Source organism: Aedes aegypti, chromosome 2, assembly GCF_002204515.2.
Source record: "Aedes aegypti strain LVP_AGWG chromosome 2, AaegL5.0 Primary Assembly, whole genome shotgun sequence".
Classification (NCBI taxonomy): domain Eukaryota; kingdom Metazoa; phylum Arthropoda; class Insecta; order Diptera; family Culicidae; genus Aedes; species Aedes aegypti.
In genome coordinates, this window is record NC_035108.1 from 320,321,884 (window position 1) to 320,336,278 (window position 14,395).

The 14,395-nt window shown below is 38.4% G+C and overlaps 1 protein-coding gene across 1 annotated transcript in view; it reads left to right on the forward strand.

Moving 5' to 3' along the window:
• Window positions 1–10,268, forward strand: part of LOC5570957 (netrin receptor unc-5) — a 507,697-nt gene extending 497,429 nt beyond the window's left edge. The window contains exons 11-12 of the mRNA XM_021845791.1: window positions 619–725; window positions 7,050–10,268. Coding sequence (XP_021701483.1) covers window positions 619–725; window positions 7,050–8,425 — 1,483 coding nt within the window. The 3' untranslated portion in view covers window positions 8,426–10,268. The remainder of the gene's footprint in view (window positions 1–618; window positions 726–7,049) is intronic.
• The last annotated feature ends 4,127 nt before the right edge of the window (window positions 10,269–14,395 follow it).

The following is a 14,395-nucleotide window of genomic DNA, read 5'->3' on the forward strand; positions in this document are numbered from 1 at the left end:
CCAGTTCCAGTGAGCCACACTCACATAATAAATAGGCCACCATGAACACAGACGCTAAATGATATTTGATTCGCATCACGAGACGTGTTTAAAATATAGCGTGTTCATAAATCAAACGCTACATTATGACATTATTTAGTCTACCAGCAGCAGCAGAAGCATGAGCAGGAGTAGTAACGGTGCGCCATTTAGCAGCAATGCTTATCCTCTGAAAATGTGCAACACTCGCGCCACTCCAACTCGACAGGGCAATTATTTTACCTAACCTTACCCAGCGCCGTATGACATTACACGCGTAATTCATGAAAAACGAGAAGTGTCCAACGGTAACACCAAAGCGCAGGTATCCATCCCCCGTCCATATTGGTGTTGTGGACACATCTAATTACCATTAACTCGTTTGTTTACCGCAAACACATACACACACATACATATCTGATGGCGAGATGGTTGAAAACCAACAATTAATTTTCTCCGGCACTTATATTTTACGAGAGGAAGAGGAGGGCAAAAACGTCGAAAAACTTGGAAATATAATTTATGACCTCTTGTCGCGCGGTTGGCCCTTCTTGTAGAAAACAAAATACTGAATATTCTTTATTTTCTTTTTCATTCTAGTTACATGTTCCCGTTGGACAAAATCAGCATCAATGAATCATATTCGTCGTCCAGTTACTCGAAGCGTGTCTGCAGCGTGGAGTCCTTAGCCACATCGACCAACACATGTAAGTTCGTTTATAGTTCAAAAAATCAATATTCAATAATTTGAAATTAAGTTCAAGTCATACTATTGAATGCTAAATGATGAATACCTGTTGAACCAAAGTATTGATGAGTAGAACGTAATATGTATTTGCTGAAAAAGAGGAATAAAACATTTTGGACTTATTGGCCCGATATGTTCGGCTGTTTTTTTTACTATGAAATTGTCTGAAACTCTGTAGCATTTAAGATGCAATTGTATACGGAGCATATTATTGCAATTTTCAAACACCTGTCGATATAGGTTGTGCTACTTTTCCCCGAATGTCGGTTCCCCGAATGTCGTTTCCCCGAACGCCAGTTCCCCGAATATCCCGTTTCCCCGAATAACCCACTTCCCCGAAAAGTTTTTGGAACTCATAATTGTCATATATTTATACATTTCAGGGTGGTGAACGTACTGGTCATCTAATATGCACCCTTCTTTATTTTGTTGGCGGTTCTTACGAGTTTTACCGTCCTCAGCATTTTTGGCAACATGTGTATAGCCCCGAAAATGACCAAATACCTCCTTCTTTTGATTGCTTATCGTTCTTTCTATTCACCACCTTGCCACTGAAAACTATTCTAGCACCTATTTGAACTGCTCCACTTTTCGGGGAAACGGGTCATTCGGGGAAATGGCATTCGGGGAAACGGGTCATTCGGGGAACTGGCATTCGGGGAAACGACATTCGGGGAAACAACATTCGGGGAAAAGTAGCACAATCGTCGATATATATTTTAAGGGCCAAGAATAGGATCCCTGGGCATAGTGTATCATCGTACCTGCCATACGATATACGAATGCGAAAATGGCAACTTTGGCAAAGAAAGCTCTCAGTTAATAACTGTGGTAGTGTTCATAAGAACACTAAGCTGAGAAGCAGGCTCTGTCCCAGGGAGGACGTATTGCCAAGAAAAAGCAGAAGATTAGGATCCGTCTTACTAATCATATTTTAGACGTGAATTTATGATATATTTTTTAAAATCTCTTACAATGAATTTCATTTAATTTTAGCTATTCATATCAAAATTTACTCTTACAGAGCCTCTTTCGTCCAGCCGGAATAATTTGATTCACGCACAACGTTCTTTCAATATTGCGAAAAACAAGACCTTTTTAGACCAATTGATTGATATGTGCGAAGGCGGTGAATTTGAGCCATGTTAGCTGTCAATAAGTTGTCAACATCGCTAACCATAAAGACGACGAGTGATGAAGGCCGTCATCAGTGGTGACCGCTGGCTGTGCCGTTGTCTCCAATTGGGACGTTGTTAAATTATTGTTTAATTGAAATGTGACATGATGTAAGATTGGCTCCATAGAGAGCAGAGCTCGCCTAGACTACGTAAGTCACTTAGGCAAAACCTGGGAGGGAGCCACCGATACTACACACGAAATATAAGACAACGTTCTTTTGAACTGCAAGATAACTCCAGCTTGCCAACAACAATCAAGGCAGGCTTCGAGAAAATCGGTAGTTTCCTTTTGTTGTGCACCTTCGATCTTTCCTGACAAACATGAAAAAAGGGCCACAGTTTTCTATTCACTAAATATTCATTTTCATTGGAAAAAGTAGAACGATGCGTTTTTCAATGCTTTATGTTCAGTAAGATTAAATGGTGCTCACGTGACATTACCTGCGTTATGTGCATGAATTGATTTTCATTCGATTTTTATCACTTTTGAAGAAATACGAAAATGTGTTTTAATCAGTTACGCGCTTTTTTCATGTTAGTCCAATGTTTGAGATCTGGGCTCACAGTGACAGTTCGTGACAGCGGAATCTCGGCTCACTATGACGTACAGAAATTTTGTATTGGTTTCTCCCTCCCAGGGCAAAACTACTTAACAATGTCAGAGAAAAGTGACTCAATGACTATTGTTGAAATTCGTTAGTTTGACTTTTTTTGAGGATTTTGTTACTAATTGTAATAAGCTAAAATTATCGAGAATTGAGGAAGTTTGCCTATTACTTTAGGCAAGTTCAAAAATCAACATTTTTGTATAAATGTGATCAGAATTGGTCAAGCCTAACGCAGCAATAGTTTTAGTAAATTCGTGAATGAAGTTATGAAAGTTTTTCTCCAAAAAATCGTTAATCTTACTTATGAAACTTTTTAAGGAAAATTAAACCTATCATGAAATGTTTACTGAGCTGCGATAAAAAATTGAGGTTCACCGAAGCACTGTAAGTCAAAATAAAGGTCTCTATAAACTCAAAAATAAATATCGAATAATTCTTAAGGGTTCTCCTCCTATAAGTATTCATGAAAATACTCCGAAAATAATTCACAAATCAATATCATATTGTACACGACAATGGCAACTAGGGTACATGCACAAATTATTTCACGCATCAAGGGGTGATATGCCTCATACCATTTTCATAAGCACCATGCAGAAAGTGTGGAAGGATTTCGAAAATGTGTAAATTTAGTTTGACATCATTAGTGGACCATTATCTTCCTTTATATTTTTTCCGGGATCACTTCAACGCATTTTTCAAAGATTGAAAGCAAATTTTAAAACTGCTGCTAATAGGAGCCCCAAGATCAAAAATGTAACGTGGAGCCTCGGGATCGGCTACCTCATGTCCATATTCTCAAGTTTAATACGAGTGAAAGAAACTATTCCTAGGGGTGTTCTAATTTTCCCTTTAGCAATTAAACCAATCCATTTTTTTTGTTAACTGAAAACGCATGAGAAACGTGTCAAATCTTAACGAAAAAGATACTACGTTAAGTTTATCAAATGCGAATAATCGTGAACAATAAGAAGAATAACACATGTATCGGAAAACGAATATTTCGAGCAGCCTTAACGAGGCAAATTTGAATAGGTTGCTGATTTTGACAGCTAAACCTCTAGTGCTTTCAATATAAATTCTAGAGGGTTGATATCTTCGACAAAATATTTTGAAACAAGTGCATTACTGTTTGATCCTTTCGGTTTTGATCAGAGTTGCTCGATGTCACTATCAACGCCTAATATTTGCTGATTTGTACAGGCCGACTGCGATACAAATCGGATCATTCCTTATCACATCAACATCATTCTGTCTACTCCATCAGCAGCGCAGTGATGGCGATAGACTATGGATATCACTGATGGGTTAAGTTTACCTTTACATTAAGCAGATAAAATGGCAATTTATCAGTACGATATTTTCGACAGTGTTGCAGATAGATTGAAACTATGTGTTGGTCACTGAAAAACATTAATAGCATGGATAATGACCACGTGATCACTCATTCTGCAGTGATTTTGATCTAGAGTGCAATGTCGCATCACTGCTGTTGGATGTCAAATCGAAGTGATATTGATAGCTCGCAAGTGATATTGATAGTTTTAAACCATCAGCTATCAGCTGATATGATGATGAAAAAACCGAATTTAGTACTGTACCATTTAATTCCACTAGAGTTTGTATCCTTTGACAGATACGCGTATTTTGACCTCAATTGTAAGGTCGTCTTCAGTGTCGTGTACTAGACTCGAGTCTAGTACACGACACTGAAGACGGCCTTACAGTTTAGGTCGAAGTACGCGTATCTGTCAAAGGATTGATTGATTGATTTGACTTTATTAACGAGATTTTTAGCCCTGGGCTAGTTCATCTCGGGACCAACGGCTTTACTTCCCTTCCGAAGGAAGTCGTCACTATAACTTTTTACGTCATAAGTGACTATGTCGGGGATGGGATTCGATCCCAGGTCTTCGGCGTGAGAGGCGAGTGTTCTAACCACTACACCAGGTCCGTCAAAGGATGTCAAAGGATACAAACTTTAGTGGAATTAAATGGTACAGTACTAAATTCGGTTTTTTCATCTACTTATCGGTATTCTACTAAACAGCTCGAAGATTTATTATCAAGAATCCTTAGTTTTTTAACCTGTTTGCATATAAATCAAATTTCATAGTGATAACTCTAATACATTCTATTCTTATATGCTAATACTTGTTGATAACTTTTGTTGTGGAAATTAGATCAGTTTTCTCAAAATAATTCAATGAGCGGTGAATGGCCTCCTTACGGTATTCTATTATTCTATCCCAATCACTGAACTTCTTCTACTAAGTTGCGTATAAGTAGGGGAAAAGCACTAATTTTCGACCTACAAGAATTCTGTGCCAATTTTCGGATTTTCATACAAAGTAGGTCAAAATCGTATAAATGGGTCGAAAATTAGCACAGGGAAATTGGTGCTTTTCCCCTAGTTGATTTCAATTATTATTTACTGGCAATCAAATAAGTTTTGAGAGTGATTCAACATTTACCATTCTACTCAATCATACACACTGTTTCTGCACAATCAAATTTAGGAAGAGAAACTACATGTCATCGTTTTGAAACTCGATTTATGGGTAAACAGTTATAATAAAACAAGTATTTTCGTATTTTTTTAGTAAAAGAAATTTTGAGTGTATCCAAAAATTACTTAAAATACTTAAAATTATTCAAAAATGTACATTGGATACGTACAATTCAGTTTATGCTTAAAAAGACTACATGTCATTGCTTGATTTGTTTATAGGCAAACAGGTTAAAAATATGATTTTTAATGTTTTTTAAGGCTCAAGACTCCATCATTCAATCATCGGCAATCATCAAAAATTGAAAACCAGTTTTTTCGTTCATATCTAAAGAAATCCTCATAAAAATCTATCAATGAATTACAGATAGCAAGTGCAATGCATTGATAGATTTTTATGATCATTGCTTCAATTTAGAGCAAAAAAACTGGTTTTGAAAATTTGTAAAACGATGATGGTTATTTTCCTCTTAACGATCAACACTTCGACATCGTAATCATCGTCATCATCGAAACTTCAAAAGCAGTTTTTCTGTTCAAAACTGAAAATTTTTCGATGATAATGTGTTCACTGTGTTGCGGTTGGAGAATTGAATACTGTGAACACATTTTCCAGTAAATTTTCTTGATTTTGAAGGAAAAAACTGCTTTTGAAAATTCCAAAATTGATGACGGATCCTGCCCCCTTAATCGACATAAGTTTCGGAGTGTAATCTCGAATATCTCTTTCTACTCAAGGTATTTCTTGATTCTTTTCAGTATTATAAATTTTGAGTGCAATAGAAAAATAAATCTATTCAGACATATTCTCTGCAATTCTGCAAGCAAATTTGTATCGAAAAAATGCTAAAAATTTAACAACATGACGGAAAAAATAGTTTACCAAGGGATAAAACTGATCTAGATCAGATATAAGTTATTTAGATTAAATCCAAAGGGATCAAAATGTAGTGCAACTTGTTTTAAAATACTTTATTGAATATTCCAAATCTATAACAGAGCAGTAAAGGTTTGTATATGAATTCCGCGGTCTACAAAAATATGCCTCGTTAGGGATGCACGAAATATTCTTTTGTTTTTTTTTTTTTTGCTTCACAGGCATTATTTTTCTTGGTATCTATGGTCATCCAGGTTAGAAAAACCTTAAATTATAACATTTGCGGTAAAATTTGACATGGTTCTAATGCCGCTTCAGTGTGCAAAAAAAAGTTTGTACTGGTTTCATTGCTCTAGGAGAAATTCGAACACACTAGGAACTTTTTTGTAGCCGTACTAAACAATCGAATATAGACATGAGAAAGTGAAACGACTCAATCGAAATTTTGAAAATCGGTTGAGCCATTGCTGAGATACGGCTGATTGAAATTTAACGTAATCTGATATTTGATCCCGGAGCTCCTAGTGTTAAGGATTTTTTCTTCTGAGACACCGCTAGAAATTACTGAAGGAGGAGCTCTAGAAAACATTTAGACCATTTTTTTTCTCTGAGTATGTCTCAAGGATTCATCCAGTGAATCCTCCGAAGGAATCTTAATAGGATTTGTTCAAGATTCCCTCTGAGAACACTTCTAGGAATATCTCATCTCTTAACATTTTTTAGGGTTTTGTTCCGATATTCTAATGGAACTATCACTATCAATTAGGTACTGCAAAGAGTCCACCAGAAAACCTTGCTGAATTTTTACTGGTAAAATTTCAACAGACAATTCTTCATGGATTTCTACAATAATTCTTCCAGGAATTTCTCTAGCAACACCTCCAGGAATTGCTTCGAAAATACTTCAGGTACTTCGCTGAGGTATTCTGACTCCCTCAAGTATTCTGTATAATAATCAGTTTTGTTATTTTGTTCAGAAACATTTTTTATATCTACTTACACTTGATAAACTGGACTAGAAGTAACATATAACTTAAAAGCACCTAGTAGCACATACTCCTATAGAACGATTTATTCATACGAACCAATCATCTCCTTCTTCCCATTTCAGCCGGTGATTCAAACTACGATCAAGCCCTAATAGTCAACTCCACCTTGCCGGCCCCCGTCGACCAAATCGCATCCAACGGACTGCGAACCACCGACTACACCCAGATGACCCTTACGCCAGCGGGCGCCTTGATGCGACTGAACACCTACTACGTGGCGCTTCTCATCCCGGAGGGTGCCATCTCCAAACACCAGAAGCAGAGCGTGGTCCTGTCCATCGTCAAAGACGAGAAGTTCTCCATTCAGAGCCCGGGATCGCGCATCACGTTCCTCAGTCCGGTGGTGTTCTGCGGCCCCCCGGACACCAAAGTGCACAAGCCTATTGTGCTGAAGGTGCCTCACTGTGCGGAGAATCTGTCCAACTGGCAGTTCTCGTTGTACCACTCGGCGGACGGATCCGGCCGGTGGAACGAGGCGGTTACCATTGGGAAGGAGAACATCAACACGCCGGCGTTTGTACAGATCGACAAACGGTACGCGTACGTGTTGACCGAGGCCTTTGGGAAGTACGTGTTGGTGGGCGAATCGGCGAATGATATTCAGGAGCGAGTGGCTTGCAAGAAGCTGAGGATGTTCATCTGCGGTCCGTCAACGGTGCCGGAGTTTTCCGATGTTAGCGTAAGGATATACATAGTTGAGGATAACCCGGGAGCCGAAGAACGCTGTAGATACTGTGAACAGGAGATCGGAGGAGTGCTACTGGGAAAGAGTACGGTGCTATACTTCTCCGACAACAGCCAAGATCTGTGTATAGATATTAGATGCGTGGGAGGATGGAAGTCGAAGCCTTATGGTGACCGACAGGTGATACCGTTTTCCCATGTGTGGAATAATAGCAACTCCACGCTGCACTGTAGCTTTACGCTGAGTCGGACGGAGCACGATAAGTGCGACTTCAAGATCGATGTGCAAGCAATACAGGAAAATTGCGGATTCAATGTGGCACCTTCGACGCTGAGTATTTCGTCATTCACTCCTCTCTCGAAAGATGGCAGTAACTGTCAGCATTCGTCAAGTTCCTTCGAAACGATGACCATTTGCAGTGTAGGCTCGAATTCGGCCAATGGTGAACACAATGTCATCAACACGGACAAATTTCGCCTGAGCAAGTTGGTGAAAAAGAAGCTGTGCAAGTGCTTGGATCCACCGACGCAAAAGGGTAACGATTGGCGCATGTTGGCTGCCCATCTGAGCGTGGATCGTTACCTGGCGTACTTCGCTACCAAACCCTCGCCTACCGATCAGATCCTCGACCTGTGGGAATGCCGAAACCGGGATCTGAACGCGGTCTGCAATCTGATCGAGATCTGCCGGAATATGGGCCGTCACGACGCGGTTAGCATATTGCAAGAGATTCCAACGCCTTCCTGGTTGTAGATATAGAATTTAGTCAAAGGTTGGAAACATGATATGTACAGGCGCGCGCAATAGATGTCGGTCGTTGAACATAAATATACGTAACCACTCTCGAAGTAGTTTGCGACGAAGAAGATGTAATGTTATATCGAAACGATTAGGTACACAGAATCCTGCGGGGGAAAAATCTCGCTATGCTCTTTAATCGGTAATCTGCCCGGTAATCGAAGCGTTTAACCTTTCGAGCGCAACTTGGGCGATCGGCACGTGATTATTTCTGCTGATTTTATTTCGCTCGCCGCCCGATGAAACAGACAGGCGGTTCATCTCAAAAGCCCGGTAGCCACACTTAAGCGAAGCAAACAAGATGCATCCTGCTGCTGCCGGCTGGCAGTCAAACACATGCGCGCAAGCACACGCATATAGGTCAAACCAATCTTGATGAATATTTATAAATCATTATCTGGCTGATACGCTCTTAGGTTAATCGCGAGCGAGCCTCGAACAATGTTTGTTCCTTTTTCATTATTGGAATATGAATCCACTGCTGGAGTGATTTTTCTTTCCTTAGACATTGAAGTTGATCTTTTGGATTTCTGAAGATTTTGTCTATTGATAGTTTGTTTTACTTTATGAAAATGAATGATTTTGCCATACTTGACTTCAATTAACTTCAATTAGATTAGATTCCACAGACGTTCCATAAAAACAATGAAATGATTATATTACCAAGTAGTTTGCGTGGCGGGGTAGGGCCTGTTGTCCCTCTCGCCTCGGGATTCCCGCTAACAAGCGCGCAAACACGTGCGGCCGGACTCGAGCCGTTCCGAATGTTGCGGGCAACATCTTGCCACACTCTGTGATTATTTAAATTATTGTTTCACTACAATCAACCGTCTGACCAAGCCTCGCGTCCGATTGGTTGAGCAACATCTGTTAGAGGCAGGGAGGGTAGCACAATTCTTGGAGCTTTAATCGACCCGGATTTCTGCTGATTGGCTTCGGGGGTCACCCGTGAAGATAGGATATTATCGAACGCAACCAAAGGGCAAACTACTATTCGATTGGAAACAAGATTTCTTTGCACGTGGAGTAACGTTTACAGTGCTTTTGGCACTCATTTTATTGGTTACGATGGACACGAGGAAACAGAAGCTATCACTTGCCACTATGTTGCAACGAGTAATTTTATATCTACGTGATTGATCGGTCCCATTAACATTCCGGGAGATGGTAGGACGAATCTCTCGTTATATACAGCACGTAAGTCAAGCGGTTAATTGAATATTGATGGTTGAAAGTGATTTTATTTGAAAAGAATTGCCCTCGATAGAGAACGGCACCATAAATGTACCTAACAGATAGAAAGGCGGAAGGAGATATAAAATGGCTACTTATTTTACGACTTAATGATTGAGACGTATGAATTTCAACGCACTCTATCGTGTACGATGAAACAGCTCTATAAAAGTGAACATTTGATAAGTTGCGGTAATTGGAATTTTATTGCTAGAGCTAAACGAGCGACCAATTGCAGCAAGTTTGTGTTAGTTTGTAAAAGCATGTGCTGTGCAATGAAAATGTTTTTCTTTGTAAATAAATCGATTTGAAAAAGAACGTTTACATTGAAATCTAGAGTTGTACAGTACACTTTGTCTTATAAATCATAATTTCTATTATTATTGTTCAATAATAAGTAAATTAGGTTATTACAATGAATAAGTAAATTAGGTGATGACGTTGGTTCATTGGATCTTTTAAAATAATCGAATTGCTGCGTTTTACCCTTGACACAATTTGAAGAGCTTTGATCGTCTTCTATGAATACTTGTACTCGCTGTTTGTTCAAAGTCAACTCGTTCTCGAATACCTAAGGTGTTCTAACCAAGTTTGGAGGAGACACACAAAAATGATCACCAAACAATCATTTTAAATCAGATTTATTGAAGATTTATTGACTTTCCTCCCCCAAGCTCTCCTCCTACATTTTTCTTAACACTGCTCATCAGATCTTGGGCGAGTCTTTGCCCATCTTTCTAACACAATTTCTCCCAGTTTTTCTTCAAAGCTTCATCGGTTTTGACTGTTTTTCCGCATTTCTTCAACTTTTTCTGCATTATCGCTCAAAACTTTTCGATCGGACGAAGTTCTGGTATATTTGGCGGGTTCGCCTCCTTCGCGATCACATTACCGCCTTTCGCTTGGTACCAATCCATAACATGTCGTAATGGCACTAAGCGAGATACGGCCAGAACAGCGTGGGACCACGGTGAGAGCGGAGGAAAGGCAGCAAGCGCTTCTGCAAGCATTCCTCTCGATAAATCTGCCCATTTATGGTGCCGCTTGTGACGAACGGTTTGCTGTGCCGTCCGCACTCGCAGATCGCCTGCCACAACAGGTACTTCTTCGAGAATTTGTCCATCTTTCTCTTCCGGAACTTTTCCGGAACGCGAGCCCGGGAACTTGTTCGGTGTTCGTCTTGATGTATCGTCGTCCATGACGAAACAGCCTGGCTTGACCAGCCCCTCATGGTACAGCTTCCTCGCACACAATTTGGCCACCGTGTTTTACTTGTCAGTCCGGTTTGGCGCCTTCCTGACCTTAAAAACACGTAGACCAACCCGCTTCATGGTCTGCTGGACGATCCACTTCAACAAATTGACCATTTTATATATATATATATATATATATATATATATATATATATATATATATATATATATATATATATATATATATATATATATATATATATATATATATATATATATATATATATATATATATATATATATATATATAAGTAAAGAAGGGTGTCACCCAGACTAAGTTTTAAAAAAAGAACTTACTCGATCTACTGCCTAAAACGAACTGAACCTTTATTCAATTAATGATTACGATCAAACCTCACTACCTATTGCAATGCTTATGCTGTTGCTGTGGAAGAACTGCTGATGCCGCGGGTCCAAAGGGTTGTGGCTTCGTTTAGTGGTCTCTTTCGGTGGTTGTCCACGTAAATGCTACCTATGTTGTCAGGTGATGAAATGCTGATGCTAGACTACTGTTTCCGTTCTACTAGCTGGGCTATCGTCGTCGGTGTGGTGGACGTCGTCGTTGTTGTTGTTGTTGCCGGGAATGATGAAAATGATGATACACCAATAAAGCGATTGGTGTATGGATGATTGTTGAGGATCGGTAAGGGTTCGATCTTAACTACTCCCCCTTTTGGAGACGATTCGTCCCGAATTGTACTGGTCTCAGGTTTAATTTCTGGTTTGCTTTTAGACTCCATGGATGCTCCAATATGAAGAGATATCTGTCTGCGTTTTCTCGAAATCCATGAAAGACCTGCAACGATACTTAGAAGAAAACATACGGTCGACATACTTAGAGATGTGTATGTCTGAATTTTGTGTTCCTTAGTTAATGCTTCAATCCGATGTCTATTATGGATGTGAATTTCTTCCATATTATTCTGGATTTCCAGGGTCTGTTCATTGATATGTAAACCATCTAATGGCATAACAAATGTCGGTTCTGATTTGTTTGCTTCGACATTTGAGAACTTGGTGCCATTTATTATGACAGAGCAATTGTGGAACTCTATCAAATACGTTCCAGATAAGTTTCGTTTTGAAAGACCACAATTCGATTCGATTTCTGTGTTATTGATGTTTTTAGCGACAAGGTAATTGTCCATGATCGCTTTGATCTCCGTTGATTGATAGCATTTTACGAAAGTACAGTTTCCTGATAGTCCTCTTAGTAGGTTTGAGTAGCATAGGTCGCCGGTTATGTCCTCTAGGCTGCTTAGATTGCACAGTCTTGTCCTTTCGATTCGCAGGCAATCCTTCTTGATGAAATATGTTCTGTTGTCGCTTTGCAAAGCAGCATTAGCAGGAAGTTTTAAAATTTTATCTACTACTGGAAGAGGTTCTAGGAAAAAAATTGTATACATAGCTTTTTCTATTTTTGGAATTGACACAACAAATATTAGTTTTGAATGGTTATAAAATGCTGACAATTCTAAATATTCATAAATTTGATCTAAACTGTTCGTCCTAATGTTTTGTTCTTCTAATATATCTGAAACAAATCCTAACTCTTCAATTGAAAGTATTTGTTTGGGAATAATGTTAGTTCTTGCTAACTGAATTGATTCAAAAATGTCTTCTAAATGTGATTTAAGGTTGTCTAAGTTGTAATTGATTTTTAAAATTTCTCTAGATAATTTAAAGTTTTTGTTGGTTTCGTTTTCAAATCTAGCTGATATAATGTTTTTAGTTATTTCACTCTGTTGTTGATTTAAACGGTTGATAATGGAATTGATTCTATTTTGGAGTTGTAGATTAATTTTAAGCTGTTCGTTGTTTTCGTTAATAAGTCTTTTGTTCTTGATCTGCAGTTCAAAAATATTTTTCGAAATTTGTTCATAGTCGTTATGGTCCATATTTCCTGTAATTCCTTTTATTCCAGTTCCGAGAAAATTAAATAATCCTCTTTTATTTCTTTGCTTTGGTCGAAGATTATTGAATAAACTGTGAACGGTTCCATATTTCGATTCTAAGATTTCAAACATATCAATAAAATTTGAGAATGTCCGTATTCCTTGGATATTAGCAAGCAATTTTCTAAAAATAGGTTCGTAATTATCCAGTTCTAGGATATGAAACAATCTGTGATTGCCTATTTTTATAAAACTGTTGCCAGTTTCTATGGTTAAAAGACCGGGGTTTTGTTTGAGATTAATGACGTGGATGGATTGTGGTTGGGATAGCTGAGTAAGGAATGTGGTTGTTATCAGGATATTCCAAATAAACGTCATCTAAAAAGAGAAAACAAATGAAAAAAAAAACATTAGAGATTCTGTGGTGTTACTTTCGGATTCGTCGCAGTTTTTCTTTATGCAATTTTCGACTTAGGATATCTTTGGACGTGTGTTTCCGGTTAGATCGTACTCGCACTTGTTGATAGCGGTCCTTAATTTTCGACTTCACTCCTTGGATGCGGTTGTATGCCAATTCGTTTTGTTTTAGTTTTGGCGGATCCTCTCGCTTCAACTTGTCACGAAGTTCAACAAGGCGTTCCATTTCTATCGGTCTCTCCTGTCCATTTTTGGCTGCATATAAAATTTCACGTGGTTTCATGTTGGTAGCTGTATGGATGCTGTTATTGTACAAAGAACATGCGATTAAAAATTTTTCTTTCTTTGACACTTCACCATATTTGTGTTTATTAGCGTTAAAAATTTCGGTTATTGTCGAATGAAATCTTTCGACTATTCCGTTTGTTTGACTGTGGTTCGAAGGAGTAAAATATTGCTGTATATTGAGATCTGAGAGTAATCCTCGAATTTCGATGGACTTAATTGCTGGTTCGTTATCCGAGACAATCAAGCTTGGAGTGCCGTACAGTGTTATGTATTTTATTATCGCCTTTCGTATATCCGCAGTTGATCTCGATTTTATTGGGATTAATGTTCCATACCTTGTGAACTTGTCTACTACAGATAAAAATAAATTTGGTTGAGCGATGTAGATATCTATATGAATAATTTCAATAGGTTGTTTCGGTATAGGGGTTTCTCCAAATTTAATTTTGTAAGGTTTTCTCACGTATTTTGCTGTATTACAAGTATCACATAGGATGATGTACTTCCTAACTTTCCTTTTCATATTAGGAAAAAAGAATCTCCTTTTTATCTCCTCCAGATTTTCACGAATACCTCTGTGAGCTGTTTCGTGGGTATCCTCGATAATTGAGTTTTGATCTTCTAAGTTTGGTAGATCAATGAGAATTTTTTGTGATATGCAGAGTTTGAAAGTTTTGCATCTACTAAAATAGTTTTTGTATACAATTTGTAAGGATTGTATCACGTTTTCAGGACACATAATGCAGTTTGATCGCCTGGGATCCATGTATTCTTTCAAAATTCGAATTAAAAGTGGTACACCAAATGTTATTTTCGTAATAGTTCTTCGGTACACACGA